Below are 26,600 nucleotides of genomic sequence, written 5' to 3'. Positions count from 1 at the left end.
CTCAGCCCGAGTTGCCTCTCCAGGCTCAGCACCTGCTGCTTCCCACCACCACCACTAGGGTCACATCAAACTGTACTTGGCTCCCTAAACACACAAGTTCTGCTAGGCCGTCTCATTCTTGTGAGTTCTCACCCATAATATAGTGGAAAAGCACTGGTTTTAAAATCAGACCTGGGTTCACTTCCAGCTCTATTACTTAAGAGCTCCGTGACCTTGGGCAAATCATTTCTACTCTCGGGGACTAATTCCTTATTTATAACGTTACGACCAATTGTGTGTGTGTGTGTGTGTATATATATATATATGACCAATTGTGTGTGTGTATATATATATATATGGTGTATATATATATATATATATGGTGTATATATATATATGGTGTATATATATATATGGTGTATATATATATATATGGTGTATATATATATATATGGTGTATATATATATATGGTGTATATATATATATATGGTGTGTATATATATATGGTGTATATATATATATGGTGTGTATATATATATATGGTGTATATATATATATATATATATCCTACCTTATAGTGTTGCTGGGAGGATTCAATGAATTAATGCATGGAAAGTAATTAGCATCCTGCCTGGTATCTAGAAAGGACTTGATCATGTTAGCTATAATTAGTAGGGTATGTTTCTACTTCACTTCTCACAGCACTAACTACATTGTACTGTGACTGCCTCTTTATGTGTCTGTCTCCCTACTGGATTGTAAAGTCCATGAAAGCACGAAGTACATCTCTTCCAGCGTTACGTGTACACGTTAATTACTCAAATGATATCTCTTGAATAAACGAATGCTTTAAATGGGTCCTGTTACCAAACACCTTCCCAAGGCTGTGAGTAGATGCACGCTCCAATATTGTCTCATTTTCCCGCGGCTTCGTCACCCCACTCTATGCACTCGGCACCGGTGATACCACTTCAAGGTAGGTGACCGTCCCCCTCGACTGTGAGCCCCTAGGGTTGTATACTCACCTCGCATGCAAGTTTGAGGATTAAGCGACATAAGCTAAGGAAAATGACTGGTTGGTGCTTAATAAAATGTATCACTATTATTCACGGAAGGAGAAACAGGTCGCTGTGGAGGGCGAAAGGGGGAGGATTCTAGAGCCACTGCAGGATGCGACAGGGTGGGGTAGAGAGGGGAGGCGACTCCCAAAGCTGCGGAGGGGACCTCCGGGGGTCGACCTGTATATGCGTTGGAGGACTGGGGAGGGGGGCCCGGGTCCCAGGATCCGCGGAGCCCAAGCGGGGCTAGGCCCAGGCCCGAGAAGCCGCAGCCCCATGTCTCCCTTGCCTGTCCTCCGGATAGCCTCACCTCATCTACTTTCAGCTCCTCTAGAGCGGGCAGCTCCACTATCCCCGGCATGACGGCTGCAGCCCCGACCCCGACGAGAAGCCCTCAGCCGCGTCGCCCCCGTCTCCTCGAACTCCCCTTTCGACCGCCGAGTGCCACACGGCGCCTGCGCATGCGCATCCGGCAACACGCAGGCGTATCGCCCTGCCCAACCACGAGCGAGGGAGCGTGCGCAATACCGAGAACTCTTCGGCCTCCGGCGGGGTGGGGCTTCGATTCGGCTCCGCCCACCCCTCCAGGTTGTCATAGTGATGCCGTATCCACTGAGACTCCGGATCCTAACAGCTGGAAGCTAAAAACAGGCGCCATGGAGTACACAGGGAGCAAATATATCGGGGAATATGTAGATGGGAGGTAAGGGGCTCATTTGATTCACTTACTATACCTTGAATAGCTGTGACTGGAAAAAGACGGCTTTTTGCTTCTGCGAAACACCTTGTGCCAGGCACTTTCACAAACTTGCCCGAGTGATTTTTTCAAGGACCGTATCTAACAAGCAGCAAAGCTGAGATGCATTCATTCCATATATACTTATATGTGTGTGTGCACTGACTGTGTGTGTGTGCTATCTGCCAGTTTTAAACATAGGAATATTTAAAATGTCAAGATCCTTGCTCTTAGGGAGTTTATAATCCAGTTGGAGATGTATTGCCAATAAACAAATAAGTAATAAAATAATTACAGATAATGGTAAATGCTACAAAAACAAACACGAAGATTAGGGAAGAGAGACTGGCTAATCTGAATCTACACGGTCGCTTCCTTCCAGGAGGAGTTCACGATCTAGGGATTATTATAGAGGATTTTATACACAAATCACTGTAGTGGACTAGTAGTAAAAAACAATTCAACAGTTTTTTTTTCTTTTCTTTTCCTCCTTCCTTCCTTTCTTCCTTCCTTCCTTCCTACCTTCCTCTCTTTCTTTCTCTCTCTCTCGTTTTTGTTTTATTTTCAGACAAGATCTCGCTCTGTTGCCCTGGCTGGAGTGCAGTGGCCTGTTCACTGCTTACTGCAGCCTCGACCCCCTACGCTCAAACAATCTTGCCGCCTCAGCCTCCCAAGTAGCTGAGACTACCGGTGTGCACCACTACCCCCAGCAAATTTTTCAACGCCTTTTGTAGAGACGGCATCTTGCTATGTTGTCCAAGCTGGTCTCATACTCCTGGGCTCAAGTGATCCTCTTGCATGAGCCACCGTGCCCAGCAATTCAACAATGTTGAGTGGCTACCAAGTACCAGGCCCTGGAATTGACTCTGGGCACAATCCCTGTCTTCAGAAAGTTCATTCAAACATGATGCGACTAGTAGACATAACAGATAACTGCGATTCAGTGTGATAAGAGCTGTAGTAGAGAGAAGCAGAGGAAACACAGAGGTGGCCACTCTTTTTTGCCAACCACCCTGGATGAAGAAAGTGGAATCTCTGTTTTTATAGCTGAGGAAACCAAGGCTGGACGATATGAAGTGGTTTGCTGAACCAGTGCTAGTTGTCGGGACTGTGAAGCACTCCCACCTTGGGGCTCTGTATTCACAAGTTGGTGGAATTCCAGGGCATTTTGAGTTAATAGGAAAGAGGGATCTGTGGTCTGGACAGGGATAGGAGATAGATTCCTAGAGAGGGTGGTAGGAATGCTATGGGATGCTATCTCTCTAATCATTACATCAATTTTGCAAGGAAGATGTTATTATCTTTCCAGGTAACAAAGGTGACCCTTACAGGGCTTGAGACACTTATCCTACTCAGCAGGTAAGTGGCAGAGGTGCTTGGTGTGTACTCCCTCTCACTACTCAGTGAGATAGTTCAGGCTAACCTTGCAAATAAAGGAACAGAAGTTAAGAGAAGCAAAATGACTGGCCCACCATTATGGATACACAGCTAGGAAGTAACAGAGTCAGGATTTGAACCCAATCCTCTGTCCAAACCACATTCTTACTTTTCACAAGGCCCTGCTACAGTGAAGGTGGTAGAATTTTGGCAGATAGAGATGGGGTATTGGGCATTTCAGGCACAAAAAGTTGAGAAACTACATTAATTTTTGACGGGCTGTATATGGGTGAGAGAGAAACACACAGACAAGGTAAAAGAGGGAAGGCTTTCAACCATTTGCCTTTGGCCTTCTGTGTATTTTCATTGGGTTTTTGTGCCAAATCAGCCATTTCCATGCTTTGGCCCTAGGAATTTGGGCTTTGCTTGAGGTTGTCTGGTACCTCTGTAACCACAATAGGGATTTCCAGACCTGAACAGGGCTTCCCAATTTCCCATAACTAGCAAGAAGTCAGCAGTTTTTCACTTGTTATACTTCTTTTCATAAGTTGGACATGTGTTATTCTGTATTGATTTTGTGTTTTTAACAACAGTTAACTAGAATTCTATTTGGGGCATCTCAAATTTCAGCATGTAATGAGAGCATGAGACAGGTCTGGGCTCAAGTCTGCCATTTGCTTGTTGTACACTTAATCAACCATCCATATCTCAGTTTCCTCATCTGTAAAATGGGAAAGCAATGCACATTCAGCAGCAGTGTTTCAAGGAATATGTAATGATCATATATGGGTGTTATTTACAAATGGTAGATACTCAATCGATTTTTTTTAATTTAGGGAGGGGATATTTTCCTCTTGGAGTTTAAATGAATAGAGTAACCTCTCTATACAGTAGGAAGTTGATATTTAACGTTTGGTTTAAAAAGTTTATGTAGACTCTCCATGGCTGATAGGAACATCAAATGGTACGACTGCTTTGGAAAAGTTTGGCAGTTTCTTGAAAAGTTAAACAGCCATTCCACTTATAGGTATTTACCCCAGAAACGAAAGTGTATATCTACACAAAGACATGTATACAAGTACTCATAGCAGCCTTATTTATAATAACCAAAACTAGAAACAAACCCAAATGTCATCAACAGGGGAATGAAGAAACTAATTGTGGTATATCCATTCATTGGAATACTACTCAGCAATAAAAAGGAGTGAACTATTGGTACACAGAACAACATGAATGAATCTCAAAAAATTATGTTAACTGAAAGAGGCCAGACAAAAAGAGTAGATACTGTATGATTCCATTTATGTAAAATTCTAGAAAATGCAAATCTATGGTGACAGAAAGTAGATCAGTAGTCACCTAGAGATGAGGATTGTGGTCAGGGGCAAGGAGGAAGTATTACAGAAAGGCATGCAGAAACTTTTGTGGGGAGTAGATATTTTGTCTTGATTGTAATAATGTTTTCCCAGGTGATGTCAAAACATGTCAAATTGTACACTTTAAACACGTGGCCTATTGTATGTCAATTACACTTCAATAAATCTACTTTAAAAAAAACCTTTAAAGAGACATGATTTCCCTGTACCACGTGTGAATATTAAAAAAAAAAAAAAGGTTAATGTAGTATCTGTCTGACCTCAATATTATGGTTTCTTTGGAGTAGTCGCACAATGGAGTTCTAGATAACTCCACTCCAAAGCACCACAAGGTAAGTGCCAGAAGAGACCTACAGACACAGGGGAGGAAGGGACGCCCATAGCATTTATGTAGTAACTACTGTGCTCTGGGTGGCTTTGCCTGCATCTTCTCTTCACAGGGACTCTTTGAGATAGATATCGTTATCCTGTTTTACAGATGGGAAAAGTAAGGCTCGGAGTAAACTTGCCCAAAGTCACCCAGTTAGCATTTGGCAGAGCAGGTATTAAAACCCAGGTCGATCAGACTGTAAAGCCCACGTGCTTCCTACAATAGAGCCCTGCTGCTGGGGCCCTTCAGAGGCCACATACAGTCGGAGCCGTCCTTAAAGGCTTCGTGGAAGAGATAGTATTTGAAATGGGCCTTGAAGGTTGGGTAGGATTTAGGTGGTTGGAGATGCAAGGTGAAGAATTCTTTTTCTAGAAGTTTCTAGGCAGAGGGAACAGCATGAGCAATAGCCCAGAGGGCACGTATGGAGTAGAGCTGGCAGTTCAGTTTGGCAGGAGAGTGGGTTGTGCCCAGAGGAGTTATGCAAAGGGAAGCTGGACAGGCGGTCTGTGCTCTGGCAAAGAAATTTCAATACCGTGCACAATTCTGGTGGTGGAGGAACCACTGATAGATCCTGGTAGGGCCAAGCATCAGGAAATAAAACTTATTTCATCTCTGTAACTCTCCTCATAATGCATATGTGTGGTAGAGACTCAGTAAATGTTGGCTGAATGAATGAATGAATGAATCATAGGTTTTGAGGGGTTTGTTTGAGACAGGGTCTCACTCTGGAGGGCTCTGGCTGGAGTGCAGTGGTGCAGTCTTGGCTCACAGCAATGTCCACCCCACCAGACTCAAGCGATCCTCCCACCTCAGCCTCCCCAGTAGCTGGGACCACAGATATGCGCCACCATGCCCAGCTAATTGATAGGTATTTGAGATCTGGAAATCATATCCTTATTATGGATTGAAGCCTTCACTATAAAGTGGTTTTTTTCTTCTTTTTAACTTACTTTGAATTTAGAAGGCAGGCTTTTCGCCTTGAATGAATTTTTTAAAATGGAAGAGAAGGAGGGAGAAAGGAAGGGAAAGAGAGAGAGAGTGAAGGAGAAAAAGAAGAAGGGAGGAGAAGGAGAGAAGGAGGGACAGAGAGGAGGGAAGCAGGAAAAGTGAAGATGGGGAGATCAGCTCAGAGCTCACTGCAGTTGTCCCAGTAGGAGGCAGCAGAACCCTGGGCCAAGGCAGAAGCAGTGAAGCCGCAGGAAAGAGAAAAATGTAGGAGAGGTTTGGGGATTTTACTGCCAGGAGTTGGCAGCTGATTGGCTCCAGTCCCGTCCAGAGATGGCTTACAGCCCCAGCCCTGGGCCCAGCTCCTGGCCTTGAACCAGAGGATTCTGATACCATTCATGGAAATAGAGAACTCTAAGGAGGTGCTGCTTAGGGGAGGAGGAGATGAGTTCTGTTTTAGGCGAGTTGGGGATGTCTGTGAGAGGTCTGAACAGTGATGTCCAGTTCGAGGTAAGAAAAGGGGTGGGGTCTAACCTCAGAGAAGGGTGTAGAACTTGAATATGGAGATGGTGCTTAGAAATGATAGATGTGAGCTCAAGCAAAGAGTACAGGAGGGAAGGAGAAGAGGAATTCTCCCTTCCCCCCATGTCTTGCACTAGAATAAAAGTGAAATAGTTTTCAATTTCTTGTTCTATGCCGGGCATTCTGCTATAGTTTCACAACCATCGTCTCACTCAGTTATCTCAACAACTTTGTCATCCACTCTGTTCACTGACTACTCTTTCTGTTTCCTTCATTCTTTACTCAGGAGACGTTTATGAAGCCCCTGCTTGGTGGTTCTAGGAGCTGAGGATACCAAAGTCTTCCTTTAAAGAAGCTTTTCTTAAATACCGGAGATAAGATATCTAATTACAAAACAAGATAGAAAGTGTTACGCATCCCGACAGAGGTACTAGCAAAAGCCTTAAAAAGGTCAGAGTTAGGAGAGGAGCCTTCAGCTTGTTAGGAGGAATGGAGAAGGAATGAATGAAAGCATATTTATTAAGCACTCACTATATGTCAGGCCCTTTACTAGGAAAATAGTTATATGTTACCTGTATTAATTGCAGCCATTTCACCCATAAAGAAACTGGTCAGCCCGGTGCAGTGGCTTACACCTATAATCCCAACATTTTGGGAGGCTGAGGCAGGAGGATCATTTGAGCCCAGGAGTTCTAGATCACCCTGGGCAACATAGGGAAACCCCATCTCTACAAAAAAAAAAAAAAAATTAAATAAGCCAGGCGTGGTGGGGCACACCTGTGGTTCCAACTACTTGGGAGGCTGAGGTGGGAGGATCACTTGAGTTCAGGAGATTGAGGCTGCATTGAGCCATGATCACACCGCTGTACTCCAGCCTGGGAGACAGAACAAGATCTGGTCTTGGGAAAAAAACAAAAAACAAAACAAAGAAGCTAGTCAACTGGTCAAGCTGGTGTCCCTGCCTTGTTCTCCTGTATGAGCCTGTCTTCCTCCTGCATAGCACTTATCACACATTGTATAATTACTCAATTTTGTCGCCCACTAGACTGTGAGCCCCCGAGGACAGGGACTGCATCTGCCTTGATCACTGTTGAATCTGTGTTGTATTCAGCAAGTTGGACCATCAGCATAGTCCCTGACAAAATATAGGTGCTCTGTAAATATCTGTTTGGAAGGAAAGAAGGAAGGGAAGGAAGGGAGGGAGGCACAAGCAAAGAGGTTTGGGAAAGTATCTGTATTAGTCTGTTCTCATGCTGCTGTAAGGACATAACCAAAGACTGGGTAATCTATAAAGGAAAGAGGCTTAATGGACTCACAGTTCCACATGGCTGGGAAGGCCTCATGATCATGGTGGAGGCAAAGGGGGAGCAAAGGCACATCTTACATGGCAGCAGGCAAGAGAGCATGTTCAGGGGAATTGCCCTTTATAAAACCATCAGATCTCATGAGACTTATTCACTATCATGAGAACAGCATGGGAAAAACCCACCCCCATGATTCAGTTACCTCCCACTGAGTCCCTCCCATGACATGTGGGGATTATGGGAGCTACAATTCCAGATGAGATTTGGGTGGGGACACAGCCAAACAATATCAATATCCACGATTTTATATATATATATATAATGGTGGTAAGCTTCAAACCCTTACTCCTGTCTCTAAATTTCATGTTTTCCCTAATATTCCACTAGTGGCATAATAGGCAAGGATGGATTGGTCATGGGGGACAGAGAAATCACAGAACCAGCTGCCAGAAAACCTGGGCTCTAGTGTCCACAGTTTTTACTGTGTGTGGTTTTGGGCACATCTCTACACTCTCTGGGCCTACTAAGGGGGTTTATTTCAGGGAGCAGTGTGAACTCCAAGGTGAGAGTGAGCCTCTAGGTGAAGGGGAGAATGAACAGAGCAAACTCTATTCCCCTCTTTTCGTTTTTGAGCTTTTGAGGGAAACAAAACAAAAATTTTGTTTTCAGCAGAGTACTGCTGGGATGAGAAGGATGAGAATGTTGAGAACGGGGTTCCTGCTCACTCTGTTGCCTGCCAGCTCTGATCCTCCAGCTGTCACACAGGGCTCAGTGATTTCCCTGTGTCTTTACAGGATGGAGGGCAAAGCCAAGTACATCCTCCCTACCGAAACAATATATGTTGGGGAAATGAAGGATGGCATGTTTCACGGCGAAGGAACCCTGTACCTCCCCAGTGGAAGCCAATACGACGCCATTTGGGAAAACGGATTGGCCATAAAGGTGATCAGCTGGGGGGGCGGGTGCTGTGGAGGAGAGATCCTCGGGCAAGAAGAGCCTCACCCTCTGGCGCCCCATCGTCCCTGTCTGGTGCCCACCTCGTTCCATTCACTCTTCTCTTTGCTTCTCCCCCACTCCCCCAACTTTTTTTTTTTTTTTTTAGTCTCACTCTGTCACCAGGCTGGAGTGCAGTGGCACAATCTCGGCTCACTGCAACCTCCACCTCCTGGGTTCAAGCGAGTCTCCTGCCTCAGCCTCCCGAGTAGCTGGGACTACGGGCATGCGCCACCATGCCCAGCTAATTTTTGCATTTTTAGTAGAGATTGGGTTTCACCATGTTTGCCAGGATGGTCTCAATCTCTTGACCTTGTGATCCACCCGCCTTGGCCTCCCAAAGTGCTGGGATTACAGGTGCACAGGTGCGAGCCACCACACCTGACCTTTTTTTTTTTTTTTTGAAAACGAGTCTCTGTCGCCCAGGCTGGAGCATAGTGGTGTGATCTCAGCTCACCACAACCTCTGCCTCCTGGGTTCAAGCTATTCTCTTGCCTAGGCCTCCTGAGTAGCTGGGATTACAGGTATGTGCCACCATGCCCGGCTAATTTCTCCCTGCTTCTGGATCTCCCAGGGCTCTAGAATCCTCTCCCTCTAGATCTGGAAGGATCTGTGGAGAGGCCATGATGAGTTTGCATCTGTTACACCACTTACTGCCTGGTCTTAGGCCCACGACTTCACCTCCCTGAGAGTTCTTCACCTATCAACTCAGGACAGTTAGTTGCATTAGTTATGTGTTGGTACTATAACAGGTTACCACAGATTTAGTCTGAAATCAGCACAAATGTATTATCTTACAGTTCTAGAGCTCAAAAGTCTGAAATAGGTCAGCAAGCCTGCATTCCGTCCAGAGGCTCTATGGGAAAACCTGTTTCCTTGCCTTTTCCAGCTTCTAGAGGCTGCCTGCATTCCTTGGCTCATGGCCACGCATCACTCCGACCTCTGCTTTCATCATCACGCCACCCTTCATCCCTCTGCTTTCATCATCATCTCATCTTCTCTCACCCTGACCTTACTATTTCCCTCTCATAGGAACCTTGCAATCATATTTGGCACACCCAGATAATCCAAATAATCTTCCCACTTCAGGATCCTTCATTTAATTGCATCTGCAAAATCCCTCTTGCCATGTAAAGTAGCATACTCACAGGTTGCAGCAGACAGGGACATCTTTGGGGGACCATTATTCAGCCTACCACAATAGTACAAGGCACCTCAATATATATATATGTGAACACTTTGCTAAGTTCCCAGCACACAAGAGGCACTCAATAAGTGTTAGCTCTTATTACCACCATCACTGCTACTATCATTATAACTTACCTAATCCAAGGATTCTTACCCCCTGGTATTTGTGAGTCATGAATAGAATTCAGGGAGTCACTGAAACCTCTTGATTTATATACAGAAATTTCTGTGTAAAGGGGACTAAGTTTTTCTCCAGGAAAAGCATCTATAGCTTTCATCAGTTTCACTAAGAGCATCTTGGGGCCTGACTCATGACCTAAAAAAGGTTAAGAAATGCTCCTTGTTTTATAGCTTGGAGAGTCTAAGCCCCAGGAAGGGGATGTGACTTTCCCGAGGTCACACAGTGAATTAATAGTATCATTGGAATTTCCACCCATGTTTCCTGATGCCCAGGCCAATGCAATTTCTACATCCTGAGGCTTCCTTTAGCAGTAAGGCAGCAAAGGCAGAATGTATGCGTTTGGACAAAGGGCCGTGGCTGATGGCTCTGACCTTTCCAGCTATAATAATAATAAAAGAATAATAACATTTATTGAGGGCTTACTTTGTGTCAGTGTGTCAGTCAGGGTTCTTCAGAGACACAAAACCAATAGGATATACAGAGATGTATGGAAAGAGATTTATATTAGGGATTGGCTCACAAGATTATGGAGGCTAAGAAGCTTCCCAATCTTCCCTCTGCAACCTGGAGGCCCAGGAAAGCTGTTAGTGTAGTTCCAGTCCAAACCCAAGGGCCTCAACCAGGGGGATCAATGGTGTAAGTCCCAGTCAGAGTTCAAAGGCCTGAGAACCAGGAATGCTGATGTCCAAGGGCAAGGAAGATGGATGTCCCAGCACAAGCAGAGACAGGGGATTGGCGCTTCCTCTGCCTTTTTGTTCTATCCAGGCCCTCAACGGATTGTATGGTGCCCACCCACTTTGGTGAGGGTGGAACTTCTTTGCTCAGTCCACCGATTAAAATGTGAATCCCTTCTAGAAACGCCCTCATGAACACACCCAGAAATGTTTTACCAGCTATCTGGGCATCCCTTTCACTTAACCCAGTCAAGTTGCCTCACAAAATCAACCATCACAGCCAGGCACTGTGCTAAATGCTTCACGTGTGCTATCTCATTGAATTTTCAATCAACCCTATTTTATGTACAGTATCATTAACTTAATTTTACAAATGAGGAAATGAAGGACCAGAGAGAGTGGGTCATCTGCCCAAGTTCATCTGCCAAAGTGAGTTCACCCACTTTGAGCGGCAGGGACAGGGCTCGGCACTTATACCCATTCCCTCTTGTCGTCACAACCATAGTAATTGTGATAGTTACCACTTCTTTACTGCAGCCATCAGAAAGGCCCCCACTTCCCTTGATATCTGAACCTCCTGGCCAAAAGCCTTCAGCTTCCTCAGATGCACATGTGTGCTCCTTGTCTTCCAGGGCACATATACCTTCGTAGATGGGCTGCACTATGATGAGAAGAACTGGCATTACTGCGACGGCTATGATCGGAGGTTTTACACAGAGATCCTCAATGGCTTGAAGCCTGCAGGTACCCAGGCACCCACCCTTTCCTTCATACCCAAACTGAGAGGGAAACTAAGACAGTTTCGGATAAGTGGACTGTGTCCTACTGAAGTAACTTAAAGGGGAAGAGGAACTGAGCAGGCGTAGAAGAATACAAAAGAGCCAGGTCCTGGAGCCAGGAAGGCCAGTCCTCATATCTCAGCTCCACTGTGCTAGCCAGAGGACCATGGGCAAGGGACTTTACCCACTGTGCCTCGGTTTCTCCCCTTCAAAATGGAGTCAATCAGCTGGGCGTGGTGACTCATGCCTGTAATCCCAGCACTTTGGGAGGCCAAGGCGGGTGGATCACTTGACGTCAGGACTTCCAGACCATCCTGGCCAACATAGTGAAACCTGTCTCTACTAAAAATACAAAAATTAGCCGGGTATGGTGGCATGCCTGTAATCCCAGCTACTCAGGAGGCTGAGGCATGAGAATCGTTTGAACTCACTAGGTGGAGTTTGCAGTGAGCTGACATCACGCCACTGCACTCCAGCCTGGGCGACAGAGCGACACTCTGGTCTCAGGAAAAAAAAAAAATCAAAATGGGGTCAACAGCATCATCTACCTCCCAAGATTGTTGTAAATAAGATAATTCATGTCAGGTGTTTAGAACAATGCCTTGAATGCATGTGGGTGCACGGTACATGTCAGCTGTTCTTATTCGTGGTACCTACTATAACACTAAAATTATGTAAATATTTTAAAAAGAAAGAGTTAAGGACGAAAGCAGTACTGACAGAGCATGTGCTTTGTGTATCAGGTGCTGGGGGAGGCTCTCTGTAATCCCTGTCTCCCTAATGTCCAGATGACCCTGCCCAGTCAGCCTTCCTAGTCCCATGTCACTCCAGGTTGAGGCTGTGGAGTTCAGACATGGTTCCCTGTGGCAGAGCTCACACTGGCAGCCCAGTCTTCCTCTCTGAGGTCCTCTGTATCATGCTACCTCCCTGCAAAAACCGTGTTTCATCACGGAGGGCTACATTTGGACTATAAGTCTGGATTCAGAGAGTGGCACCTTAAAATTTTGAGACGTGTTCCAGGTCAGGTGAGCCTCAAGACGAAGGGAGGGGAGGGATAGCATTAGGACAAATACCTAATGTAGATGACAGGTTGATGGGTGCAGCAAACCACCATGGCATGTGTATACCTATGTAACAAACCTGCACATTCTGCACATGTACCCCAGAACTTAAAGTATAATAAAAAATAAATAAATAATAAAAAAATAAAAAAAGAAGAGTGTAGTTTTTGGCACAGCAGAGATAATATATCCAAAATGACAGATGGGGAAACAACTCTGTATACTATAAAAACAATCCCAACTTAGCTTGTGAGAGACCATGAGCTGTGGTTGACAGAGCATGGAGCCAGAAATTGTGGGTTTGAGTCCTAGCATTCTCTGTCTATAGCTGGATGAGCCTGCACAAGTCAACCTCCGTCAGGGCAGAAGCCTCCAGGAAGCACCCAGGCACTGGAGTCAGGCAGACCTGAGCTCAAACCCCCATCTCCTTCCCTTCCCAGCTTCATGACCTTGGGTCAGTTAGTTGACCGGGTGAGCCGCCTTCTCTCCCTTTGCCCTCCTGACACTTACTCTGCTATTTTCCTCCTATCCCCAGGCTTCTTTGCCACTGCCTCCTCAACATCCCCCCACCCCCAGTTATTCACGTTGAGGTTCCCGGGGCTCTCTGGCTTAGGCATTTTCTGTTTTCATTCTATATGCTCTTCCTGAACAAGTTGATACACTTCTAAGCCTTCAACTACCATCGGCTTCTAAACTGAAATCAGAATCCCTGAGCCTAAGATCCCTGCATCAAGCTTCCCTGACACCTGTATTGGTCGTTCTCAACTTGTTTGCACTGAATTCATTGTCACCCCCACCATGATGGCTGCCTCACTGAATGTCATGCCCATCCACCTAGGTAAGCCTAATCCTCCGTTCCCCTGCCCCCTAAGTGCAATGGTCCTATGGATTTTACCTCTGAAATATAGACCTTATTTGTTTATTCAACAAATATTTATTGAGCACTTCCATGTGCCAGGCAGCATTCTCTTCATACTCTTTGCCACTGCCCTGTTCCAGCCCTCCATCATCTTTCCCCTTGATGACCTGAGTCCAGAGATCCCCACTTGGCCCCCTTGAGGTCATTCTCCATTCTGCAGTCACTTCCATCTTTTTTTTTTTGAGACAGAGTCTTGCTCTGTTGCCCAGGCTGGAGTGCAGTGGTATGATCATAGCTCACTGTAACTTTGAACTCCTGGGCTCAAGCGATCCTCCTGCCAAGTGATCTGGCCTCCTAAGTAGCTGGAACTACAGGAATGTGCCACCATTCCTGGTTAATTTTTTTTTTTTTAAGTTTCTTGTAGAGATGGGTCTTGCCATGGTGCCCAGGCTCATCTAGAACTCCTGGCCTTAAGCAACCTTCCCTCCTTAACTTGGGATTACAGGCGTGAGCCACCATGCCCGGCCGCTTACATCTTTTAAAGTGTGAATCTGATTGCCTCCCTCCCGCCCCGCCCCTTGAGTGCTCCCTATACCCTCAAGATAAGGTTTCAAATTCTCAGAAACAGTGACATTCTCTGGCTCCTGCTCATGTCCCAGCCTCATCCTAGGCTACCCACCCTTCTCGGTTTTTCTCTCTCCCTTCTTGCCATGCTTGCTTTCTCTCTATTTCTCAAAGAGACCACACTTTTTCCTGCCATTCTCTCTGCCTGGAATACTTTAACCCTCTTACTTCACCCAAATAACTCCTTCCCGTCCTTCAGGTCTCAGCTCAACGTCCTGAAGCTGGGAGCCCCTTCCCTGAATTCCCACACTAGGTAAGGTCTCCCTGTGGCATATCACAGCAGCCATGACCTCCTCCCAGGGCTTGGATCGTGAGTGTTCATCTCGTCTTCCCAAGCTGTGAGCAACATGAGGGCAGGGCCCTAGCACATTGTCTGGCATACAGTGGGTACTCGTTAAAGAGTTATTGTCAAACAGGGATAATGATATTGACATCACAGTGCAGGGTGAAGTATGTGCTTAGGGGAGTTAAGGCAATGACATTAAGAAATATTTCCTAAGCTCCTACTGTATGTCAGACACTGGCTGGACCCAGGGAGACCAGAGTTAAGAGGACATCATCTCTCCCTTCAAAGAGCTGCCAGTCTAGCTGCAGCTTGAGAACCTTGCAAATCACTCTTCCCGGATTAGTTATGATGGGAGGCCTGGACTTTGCCATGGGCTCTTCACCCCAATTAAGGCTGTAGGCAAAAAGCCCTCAGCCTTAAGCCTTAGCTCTCACACAATGGCTGGTTTTGCTAAAGCTAAGCCTCTGCCAGTCTCGTGGTGGCTTTTCCCGAACCTGCCTGGCTCTCCCCGAACCTGCCTGGCTCTCCCCTACTTCTCCTGTGACCCTCAGAAGAGCAGCTTGATTCTAAGTAGCTACTTCCTTCCCTTGTCACTCCACACTTTGCCTCTCGGGGCTGGCATTGTTAGGGCAACTCGCCCTGCCTGTAAGGCAGGGTGAGGGTTAAAAGTGCCCCGTGACCTCTTGGAGCATCTGTGAGATGGGCATTGGCATGAGGCTTTGGTGAGAGAATGGCTGTAAAGTGCTTGACATGGAGTAAGTTCTCGGTAGTCATTAGCCAGTACATATGGGGTTAGGTTTAGGATCAGGGTCAGTGTCAGGGTTACGGTTAGGCATGTCATTAAGCAACACAAGAGTTCCTACTGTGTGCAAGACTCTGGGTTGTGGGCGTGGTGCTGTGTGCTCAGTGGGCATCCAGCTTTCAGTCTAGAGAACAAGGAACTATAGCAACTATAGTTAGAAGGAACCTGAGAAGTTATTTATTCCAACCTCTCCCTTTACTTGAGCCATGGCGTTTCAAGATACACATACCTAGCGTGCATGACCTAAAAGGTGCACTCAATCTTCTTTCTCTCCCAGAGATCTCAGTGTCCCTGGTCCTGTGGCTGCACCTAGGCTGTCTCCTCTCCTGATGTTGGCACCTGAACATACAGGTTCCAGAGCTGGACTGCCTCCTAGCTGGATAACCTTGGGAAAGTTACTTTAACTTCTCTGAGCCTCAGTTTTCTTATCTGTAAAATGGAGCCACAGAGTTGCTCTCAGGATTAAATAAAAGAGGAGCACAATGCCTGGCACATAATAAACATTCAATGAGTGGCAGCCACCGTGGTAATTTTGGCAAGAGTCAAAGTTCTCCACCACCTGCCCCTTGTCCACCTGATCCATTTCTTTTCTGCTGTTCTCCTTCATACGTGCTCTGCTCTACAAGGTTTCCAGAGTGGGGCTTAAGGATCCATGCCTCTGGCCTCTGCCCACGCTTTGAATGCCACCCCTCTTCTGGATCTGATGCTCTCCTATCCATTTGCCAACTCTGACTTACCCTCAGCATCTGTCTAACTTCAGAACCTGTGCCCTTTGTCATGGTATCCGAAGAAATGGAGGACGATGGGGTCAAAGGAAGAAGAAGACAGAGGGTCTCGTTCCCAAGACCCTGTTCCCAAGAGCCATGTTCAGAAAGTTCCTTTGGGGCACTGTTTCTGCTGGGTTTGCTTCTTGCCCTGAGTAGGGGGTATTTAGTTCAACAGGGGAGCCAGATAGTCACATGAGCCACCAGCCACAAGTGGACCTTATGGGAACACTGGGTTTGGATTTGGCCTTGATGGTGAACTAATTGCCCATTATGTTCTTTCAAGGTATGGCTCAACTCACCAATATGGACCCACCTAGAAAAATCCCCAGGGGCTATTACGATTGTGGAGATGGCTTCTATAACCCAGTCACAAGGGTAGTCAAGGGCTATAGGAACCGCTTTCTAAGAAACACAGGTAGGTTTCTTCCGACACTGCAGCACGTTTTCTCTTCACCCACATATAAGTATGTGCATCTGTATGTACAAATGTATGCACACACTTGACGAGAAAGAAGCTTTTGCTGATAGAAGATGAAAGTTGATTACCTGGATGTTTTATTTTTTGGACTTCTCGTGGCTGGCAAATCTGTACATAGTCCTAGAGTGAGGTAAAAGGACATTCGTGGTCTAGCTGTGACGGCACATAAATGTCGCACTGAAAGGATTAAGGTACTTATTTTTGTATGCATTCCGTCGATTTTAATGGGCACTTAATATATGCTAGACACTGTGCTTGGTGTTGGGGGAAAAGCAGAGCAAAGCTGGACACAGCCCCCCTTCCTTGTGGAGCTTGCATTCTAAAAGTGGCAGAGAAGTACTATAAACAGTTAATTGTATCATGGAACAGACACAATGAAGGGAAAAACATGGTCCTGTGGGAAGGGAAAGTAGGGGCCCCAGAGAGGTGGGACGGATGCTGTGGGAGCACAAATAAGGGCCATCAAATCCCGAAGCGGTTAGTCAGAGAAGGTTTCAAGGAGGAAATGACTTCTAAGCTGAGACCTGAAGAATAACTGGGAGTTGACCACAAGGCCTGGGGAGAGGGTTTCCCAGCGAGAGGAAATGGCACAGGCAATGGCCTAGAGGGGAGTGATCCCTTGAGGTCCAAGAAGGTTGGTTCATCCTTTAGCCAGGGGAGTAGGTACCTTGGAGGATCCAAAACCTCAGTTTGGTGAGTCAACACAAGGCTGATCAGACGAAGAAGAACCCATTTACAGTGACCACACTCACAGGAGATCAATACACAAATAATAGAACATTTTCCTTTAATGCAGTGATTCCTAAACTTATCCTTTTCTGAAGTCACACTCCCACTAGGAATATCAAAAGATATGGACCCTCTTGCCGGAAAAATGTCCATGCATGCACACACACACACGCGTGCGCCCACACGCGCACATGCATACACACACACACACATTTTGCAGATAGTCTTAAGGGGTGGATGGTCCCTCTAAAGACCTAGGTCAAGAAACCTTGCTCTATAATGAGAAAGAAACTGCCAGGTAGACCAGAACATCTCTGCTGGTGAATGAGAGCATCCTCTCCCTATAGGGAAATTTACTCAGTAAGTCGGTGATGACCAGAAAGGTGCCTCATGGGGCTAGAGTAAGAGCAAGGAGAGGCCGGGCGCGGTGGCTCACACCTGTAATCCCAGCACTTTGGGAGGCCGAGGCGGGCGGATCATGAGGTCAGGAGATCGAGACCATCCTGGCTAACACGGTGAAACCCCGTCTCTACTAAAAATACAAAAAATTAGCCAGGTGTGGTGGCGGGCGCCTGTAGTCCCACCTACTGGGGAGGCTGAGACAGGAGAATGGCGTGAACCCGGGAGGCGGAGCTTGCAGTGAGCCGAGATCGTGCCACTGCACTCCAGCCTGGGCGACAGAGCGAGACTCTGTCTCAAAAAAAAAAGGAAAGAAAAGAAAAGAAAAGAGCAAGGAGAATTGTCAGTTGATCCTATGACTGGAATCCTGCAGCTAAGATGCCCCTAACCCACTGGATGCTACTGGAGGAACATGGCAAATGCTCACACTCCAAGTCCCCCAGCTCACATTTCTTCAATGACTTCCCTTTTCCATTTGCACAATGCACTACTATGTAGCACGCTAACTCTGCTGGGTGCTAATAGGTTTACCATGAAGTTTCTTGGTCAAATAAAATGAGATGTTGCCCTAAACAATGCTAACCAGGCTTATTTACTGCAGAACTTCTCAGGGCCTTTAATATGCTAATAAACTTTGTACTTTTCCTTCATGGCACTTATTTCAACATAATTAAATGTAATTATTTGCTTAATATCTGTCTCTCCCACTGGACTGTAGGATCCGTGTGAGAAGGAACTCTGCATTATCTTGTATCACTAAGAGTTCAGTTAGAAAAATGGAAAGAGGCAGGACGCCGTGGCTCATGCCTGTAATCCCAGCACTTTGGGATGCCAAGACAGGCAGATCACAAGGTCAGGAGTTCGAGACTGCCTGGCCAACATAGTGAAACCCCGTCTCTACTAAAAATACAAAAAATTAGCTGGGCGTGGTGGTGGGTGCCTGTAATCCCAGCTACTCAGGAGGCTGAGGCAGGAGAATCACTTGAACCTGGGAGGCGGAGGTTGTAGTGAGCCAAGATAGCGCCACTCCACTCCAGCCCGGGTGATAGTGTGATTCTCCATCTCAAAAAAGAAAAAGAAAAATGGAAAGAATTTAATATCAGGAAATTGGTGGCTACCAGGGAACTAGAAAAGCAAAGGAAGACATTGAGGTAACAGAGAAAGTAACTGCAGGATGCAGGCACCCCCTCAAGGACTGGGGACAATAGTAAGAGATTAGGTTGTGAGAACCTAGAAGGTCAACAGAGGGACCCCCCAGGACCTGCAACCCAGACACCTGAGCAGAGACCAGCTGGGGCTGGCTCCTGGGAGCTCAGATCAGGGCTTCTGCAGAGCTGGGACCCAGACCTCTGGCGGGGGAGCACTGCCCAGTGGAGCCTCTGAAGAGAGAGATGAAGCTGATTCTAGGAGTGTGGAAAAAACTGGAAACTGGAAGTGAAATGACACTGCTGAGATGACATTGGCATGAACAACAAAGACAACAGAAAAGAGTGTATCTTTGTCTGCCTGACAGCCCCTAACAAGGAGCCGGCTGGCAAAACTAATGTAATTCAGACAGTTCCAGTCCCACCATTGCCAAGTTAAGTATGGAAGGCTCAGTTTGGAGCTGAGAGTCAGTAGCTTCTCTTTTTTCATTTTGAGATGGAGTTTCACTCTTGTTGCCCAGTCGGGAGTACAATGACACGATCTTGGCTCCCTGCAACCTCTGCCTCCCAGGTTCAAGTGATTCTCCTGCCTCAGCCTCCCAAGTAGCTGGGATTACAGGCACCCGCCACCATGCCCAGCTAATTTTTGTATTTTTAGCAGAGGCAGTGTTTTGCCATGTTGGCCAGGCTGGTCTTGAACTACTGACCTCAGGTGATCCATCCACCTCGGCCTCCGAAAGTGCTGGAATTACCTGACACTGCACCTAACCAGGTGTCAATAGCTTCTCACTGGCCCAGCCACCCCTTTTGTTGCTCAGCATCCACACACATTCTTCTACAGATATTAAGTCTTCTGTACTACATTAATAAATGTATATTTTTTGTATAACAAGTTTCAATGCATCCTTCATATTAACACAAGGCCCTCTCCCCTTCTCCCACAGAGGGGAGATAGGAAGCCCCAACAGACACTGCACCCATCTTTTGAGTGAGGTTATTCCTTGGCAGTTCTGCCTGAAGAGTTTATAACCTACAAGCTCCTGCCAATAATCCTTCTATAAAATAACAAGGATAAAAGAGGAAACAAAAGAAAAAATTAGTTAATAAAAACAAATATGCTAGCCAGGCATGGTGGCTTGTGCCTGTAACCTCAGCTACTTGGGAAGCTGAGGCAGGAGGATCTCTTGAGCCCAGGAGTTTGAGGGCAACCTGGGCAACACAGCAAGACCTTATCTCTTAAAACAAAACAGACCGAGTGCAGTTGCTAACACCTGTAAACCTAGCACTTTAGGAGGCTAAGGCAGGCAGATCACCTGAGGTCAGGATTTCAAGACCAGCCTAGCCAACATGGTGAAACCCCATCTCTACTAAAAATACAAAAATTAGCTGGGCATGGTGATGCATGCCTGTAATCCCAGCTACTCAGGAGGGTGAGGCAGGAGAATTGCTTGAACCCAGGAGGCAGAGGTTGTGGTGAGCCGAGATCCGCCACTGCACTCCAGCCTGGGTGATACAGCGAGACCCCCTCTCAAAACAAAACAAAACAAAATGTGCATATAGATTAATAAATAGAAAGATAGATGACATAGATACAGATAGACATACACATACAAACAAGGAGAAAAAACTGTATCACTACTATAGTTCTCTTTCTGTAACTGGTCACAATGCTGTAGTTAATATTCATAAATTCCTTCTTACATTATTCATCCCAGGTTCCATTTGCCTTGAGCCCACCCTTCCATTGTTCTGGCTTTTTACCAGTAGGGTGATCAAAACCTTCATTCCTGAAGGGTCCAAACCCTTAGTGGTCCTGCCTTTGTTGGTTATTTAGTTGGTTGGGTTAGTTTTTTATGAACGTTTACTGTGGTCAGTGGAAGTACCAAGAGGTGTCCTGGAGAACTGCTGGGTTCCATACAGCATTCCCTTTCTCCTAATGGATGGCAGGATTATCTTCTATATCCAGCCTTCTCTCAGGAGCCAGGAGAAACTGGTGGTAACACAGATCATAACAGCATAGAGTTGCTCCCAGAGAACTCAGTAGGGATTACTTTACCCTGGAGGCCAGCAAGCCAGGGAGGTTACCTGGAAAAAGAAAGATCTACTCGGTAACCTAAAAAAGAACAGACAAATGCAGCAGGGTTGGTAAGAGTGTTAAAGGCAGAGGGGACAGCATGTGCAAAAGGATTACAGTTGGGAGAAGACACGTCATAAATAGGGAGTTCCAATTAATTCAGGAGCATGAGCTAACAGTATGAAAGGAGACAAAGGGGAAGAGATGAAGCCCAAGAGGTGGGGGGGTGAGGACAAAGGTTATGGTTGTCTTTCACCCTAAGGCAGTGGGGAGCAAGGGAAGGCTTTAGGCAGGTAACATAGTAACTCATTTGTTCTTTAAAAAGACTTCTTTGATTAAATATAGAGAAGAGGCCAAAGGAGGTCAGATTAGGTAGGAGATACTTCTGGAAAGATGATGCAAGAGAGAAGCATGTGAAGGACATGGGCTCAGGGTGATGGGATAGGTGATCTGGGATCCTGGTCCTGGCCTAACCCTAACCCGAACCCTAACCCCTAACCCTAACCCTAACCCTAACCCTAACCCTATTGCCTTGGTTTTCTTCTAGGGTTTTTATGGTTTTGGGTTTTACATTTAAGTCTTTAACCCATCTTGACATAATTTTTGCATAAGGTGTGAGAAAGAGGTCTAGTTTCTGTTTTCTGCATATGGCTAGCCAGTTTTCCCAGCACCATTTATTAAATAGGGAATCCTTTCCCCATTGCTTGTTTTTGTCAGGTTTGTCAAAGATCAGATGGTTGTAGATGTGTGGTGTTATTCCTGAGGCCTCTGTTCTGTTCCATTGTTCTATATTTCTGTTTTGGTACCAGTACCATGCTGTTTTGGTTACTGTAGCCTTGTAGTATAGTCTGAAGTCAGGTAGCATGATGCCTCCAGCTTTGTTCTTTTGGCCTAGGGTACTCTTGGCTATACAGGCTCTTTTTTTGGTTCTATATGAAATTTAAAGTAGTTTTTTCTAATTCTTTGAAGACAGTCACTGGAAGTTTGATGTGAATAGCATTTAATCTATAAATTAGTTTGGGCAGTATAGCCATTTTCACTATATTGATTCTTCCTATCCATGAGTATGAAATGGTTTTCCATTGTTTTGTGTCCTCTCTTATTTCCTTGAGCAGTGGTTTGTAGTTCTCCTTGAAGACGTCCTTCACACCCCTTGTAAGTTGTATTCCTAGGTACTTCATTTTCTTTGTAGCAATTGTGAATGGGAGTTCACTCATGACTTTGCTCTCTGTCTATTGTTGCTGTATATTAATGCTTGTGATTTTTGCATATCGATTTTGTATCCTGAGACTTTGCTGAAGTTGCTTATCAGCTTAAGGAGTTTTTGGGCTGAGACGATGGGGTTTTCTAAATATAAAATCATGTCATCTGCAAACAGAGATAATTTGACTTCCTCTCTTCCTATTTGAATATGTTTTATTTCTTTCTCTGATTGCCCTTGCCAGAACTTCCAGTACTATGTTAAATAGGAGTGGTGAGAGAAGGCATCCTCGTCTTGTGTCAGTTTTTAAAGGGAATGCTTCCAGCTTTTGTCCATTCAGTATGATATTGGCTGTGGATTTGTCATAGATAGCTCTTATTATTTTGAGATACGTTCCATCAATACCTAGTTTATGGAGAGTTTTTAGCATGAAGGGATGTTGAATAATGTTGAGTAACTGAACACCAACATGGCTTCATCTCCAACAGTGAAATTGCTCATATGAAGGTCACCAGTAAGCTCAAAAGGTCCCATCTGCCTTCATTATTTGACCTCTCGGCAACTTTTAAAGTATCAGATCATGCTCTATGATCAAGACATTTTCCTTTCTCACTTCTTGATGACACCACATAAAACTAGTTTTCCTCCTTCTTCACAAACAAACTTTTTGGGTTTCTTTTTTTGTTTGAGACAGGGTCTCACCCTGTCACCCAGAAAATACATCCAAAATGATAGACTTGAATAGGAATAGTAATTAAAAGTCCAAGACTTCAGATCTGTCCGTAGACTCAAGCCTGGCATAGGTCACTTGCTAGCTGGGAGTCTAGGCAAGATGTTTCATCTTCCTAATTCTGTTTCCTCATGAGCAAAATGTGGGCACTATAGTTATCAGTTGGTAAGGATTAAATGAGCTGGTACGGTCATAGCTTAGTCACATCACACAGTTCTCAGAATATTTTATTTTAGTTTAATGAATACGGGTCCTTAGTGTACAAAGATAAATTTATAGAATAAATAAATTTTCTAACTACAACTTCTCACCATCATATAGAGTTTTTAACCTCCATGAGGAATATGAGTTCAACATCTCTGTAACTCTTAATATAAAATATTGAACTGATGATACGGTTTGACTCTGTTTCCCAACCCAAATCTCATATAGAATTTTAATCCCCACCCTAACCCTAACAGTCATAACCCTATGCTATGTCTAACCTAACTGAAAATGATTAGAGCCTAACAGTTGACTGAATAAATGATGATTGATCCTAAAGGAATTAAGTAAATAATTCATTAGAGAATTATTAAAGAATTAAGAATTAATATTCCACAAATACTCACTGTGTCTCAATGGTGCTCCTTGATGCTCCTAGGCTTTGGCTAACCACCCCCGCTTAACCTTCGCAACCACCCCATGGAAGGTCCTAGTACCATCTCCATTTTACAGGTGAGACGTTTGAGAACCTGCCTAGGGTCACACACCTGGGCAGTATCAGGCCTAAATATGAGCAGGCACAGGTGGTCTCAGAAGAGACGCTGATGTCATAACAGTACAAGGAAAAGAAGGAGCAGAAGTGAGCATGGTGTGATGGCCAAACATGCCATGGGCTGACCCCGCGTGGATCCAGCCCCACAGCTGGCCAGGATACACTTTTCCTGTCCTTACATGAAGTTTTCACTTCATCATAGGAAGAGCACAGAGCGCAGGGAGAGTGTTCAAACAGCACTGGTACGTACTAGGAACTAAAGACGTTGGCTATCACTGACTCACTGAAAAGCAATCAGACAAAATACTAGAAATAAACCACAGGGACAGCTGGCTTTCTCTTTAGGTGTCAGGCCTGCATGTGTTTCCTTCGAAGTCTGTCCCCTCATTCTGCAAAACAGACATGAACTCAGGTGATGAGTCAGGGTGCAGGAGCAGTGTGGGGTCAGAGGAAGCCCCCAACCCCAGTCCCTGACGTGGGCTCCTTGCTGGTGGCTTCCCCATCCCTGGGGTCTGACCTTGTCCCCGTGTCGGGGCCCTGGCACCGACACACCCACTCCACGCTCCAGTCTCCATCTGAGGAGGGAAAGGAACTGATCACGAGCTGGTCCCATGGCCATGGGATGATAGTACCTGGCAGCCAGTGGCTCTGAAACTGTCTCTGCTCCAGGAAAGTCCGAGGCTAAGGCCAGCGGCTCCCACGGTCCTTGGATTGTCTCTGGGGATTGTGGAGGCCCCTTTTCCTCACGTCCCTCTGCAAGCGATGAGATGGGAGGGGAGGCTTAGTGAGACTCCGTCTGGGTGCCAGTCTCCTTCCCAGCAAGCAAGAGCAGCCCTGCTGGCTGCAAAAGGCTGTTGCCACGGGGCCATCCAAATATTCTTGCTTTCTTCGCAGGTCTTTGGTCTGAACCAACAATCCATTACTACTAATCCAAGACACCCCAAATCCTGGTGCTTGGTTCACCTCTCAAATATACTCACTGATCCCTCCTCTTGCCACACGATGCCCTCGTCTCCAGCTCAGCTCCTGGCCCTGCCACACAGTGACCTCGGATTGCAAATGAGCAGCCACAGCTCTGCCTTCCAGCCGGGCTGGAGGTTTTGTTGTTTGGGGGTCGGGGGACTTGTCCTTCAGATGAGCTTGACAGCTGAGCAGGTGTGCAACCGGTTTGCCAGTCGCTGGTGGCGCCAAACACCCTTTTCCCGGGGCATGGAGCCCAGCTTCCATTCCTTTAGCACGGGAGAGCGCAGAGGCGGCTCTGACAGCTCATTCCACCGGGAGAGGGAGCGGGAGCCCAGCCGAGCCCCTGTGCGCACAGCAGGGATGGCACTCGGTGCACGGTGCCCTGGAGTCCGCAGCGAGTGCTCGGGGAGGCAGAGAGCGCTCGGCGTGGGCGGCACCCGCAGGCGCTGCCTCCCCAGGCTGCCCCCATACCCGGGCCCGCGCGGTGCCGGCGGGGCCATTTGCGCAGCCGCCCGCACACGACCCCTTGCTCCACCCGGACAAAGCGCCCAGGGCCATCCTGAGTCCCTGCAGGGTCAGGGCCTGCGGAATCGCGCGGCCTTTGCCCCACAAAACCACTGTGTGCTGGAAGAGCGCTTTGTCCGCTTTGCCTCGAAACTGGACCCGCACATCTGAGCCTGCGTTTCCGTTTCCCCGAGAGACCCCGGACTCCCTCCCCAAAGGACAGGAACGCAACGCACTGGCAGAGCTCGCTGATTGGATGGGGCAGAGAAGTGGGCGGAGTGAGCACTAGGAGATCCTGTCATTGGATAAGAAAGAGAAGTGGGCAGGGTGGGCACTGGTAGAGTCTCTACTGGTTGGATAGGAGCGAGAAGCGGGCGGGGCTAGCACTGAGATCCTGCAATTGGACGGGCATGAAGTAGGTGGGGCGAGCACTGAGGAGACCCTGCCAATTGGACAAGAGAGAGAAGTGGGCTGAGTAAGCATTGGTAAAGCCTGCTGATTGGACAAGAGACAGGAGTGGTAGGAGCAAGGACTGCGGAGAAGGCTGCTATTGGATGTTAGGGAAAAGAGGGCGGAACAAGAAGGTGGCGAGCTCTGCAGATTGGACAGGAGAGATAAGCAGGAGGAGCGAGCAATGAGTGGAGCCAGCGGTGAAAAGAGCCCTGATAATTAGACAGGGGAGAGCAGTGGAACCAGAGTACAGGTTACGGTCACGGTGACAGCCAGAAAGGAAATTCCAGCACGGATGCCGACCGCACCAACCCAAAACTATGACCCGAGTCCTAACCCACCCTAACCTGGCCAAAACCGAACACCAAACCCTGACTAAATGCGAAACGCTGACCCGGACCTGGACCCGGACCTAGTACGAACCCAAGCCTGAACCCTAACCCCTAACCCCTAACCCCTAATCCTGATCCTAGACCCTAACCCCGACCCTAAACCCTGACCCTGACCCTGAAGGGGGACATAGAGGAAAGAGATTGAGAGGTTTGCATATTCAATGACATACATTTTCTTCGTTAGTCGATGTTAGAAAGCAAAGGCTTTTATCTTGAGAAATTTCTGACCTAAAGAATGATGTACAATAAACTGTATTCAACAATTGATCGACATTTTCTAACAAGGTGGAATGAAAATATAAAGTGTGGGGATTGCTACTAGTCCTAATACACTAATCTGTGGTTAGGAAGGTTTATTTTTTTCCGTCCAAACCTAAGCAGTACATGTCTTAAATTACCTTCCAAAATGTACGACTCTTGGAGCCTCAGATGGGCTGGCGTTAGTCAATACTCCACGGCTGTTTGTTGGATGAGTGGACAACAGCATGGTCGACAGGTCCTGGTGCAAAATGTCTTGGGCTGCCTCAGTTTGAATCCTGCTTCTGCCATCGACCAGCCGTGTGATTCTGTAAAAGTATTTTAACCTCTCTGGGCCTTAGTTTCCCCATCTGTAACTTGAGGGCCTACCTCAAATGGGTTCCTGGTGAAGAGTAACAAGACTATATCCGGAGTAGGTTTCAGTTGCCTTTTCCTCCGTCTTTCCACCCTCCCCTCCTACCCTTCCAAATCTTTTTTTTTTTTCTTTTTTTCTTTTTTTTTTTTTGACAAGGTCTCCCTCTGTTGCCCAGGCTGGAGTGCAATGGCGTGATCTCGGCTCACTGCAATCCCCACTTTCCAGGCTCAAGCGATCCTCCTCCTCCTACCTCAGCCTCCTGAATAGCTGGGGCTACAGGTGT

At 46.5% G+C, this 26,600-nt stretch overlaps 1 protein-coding gene and 1 pseudogene across 2 annotated transcripts; one reads left to right on the top strand and one right to left on the bottom strand.

Annotated features, from left to right (window-relative positions):
- Positions 1–1,482, bottom strand: part of LOC129523980 (NADH dehydrogenase [ubiquinone] 1 alpha subcomplex subunit 8-like) — an 83,982-nt pseudogene extending 82,500 nt beyond the window's left edge.
- LOC129523993 (MORN repeat-containing protein 5-like) lies at positions 1,398–24,385 on the top strand. Of its 2 annotated transcripts, XM_063703601.1 has the most exons (5): positions 1,398–1,741; positions 8,463–8,610; positions 11,337–11,448; positions 16,166–16,297; positions 24,290–24,385. In XM_063703601.1, exons 1-5 carry the CDS (start codon positions 1,398–1,400, stop codon positions 24,322–24,324), a joined length of 771 nt encoding a protein of 256 aa, XP_063559671.1. In that variant the 3' UTR covers positions 24,325–24,385. The 2 variants fall into 2 exon arrangements, with proteins under 2 accessions (XP_063559671.1, XP_055204150.2); XM_055348175.2 differs by lacking the exon at positions 24,290–24,385 and having other exon boundaries at positions 16,166–16,554.
- The last annotated feature ends 2,215 nt before the right edge of the window (positions 24,386–26,600 follow it).

This window comes from Gorilla gorilla, chromosome 1, assembly GCF_029281585.2.
Source record: "Gorilla gorilla gorilla isolate KB3781 chromosome 1, NHGRI_mGorGor1-v2.1_pri, whole genome shotgun sequence".
NCBI lineage: Eukaryota > Metazoa > Chordata > Mammalia > Primates > Hominidae > Gorilla > Gorilla gorilla.
Note: the sequence above shows the minus strand (reverse complement) of the source record. Positions and strands in the feature narration are given on the sequence as shown.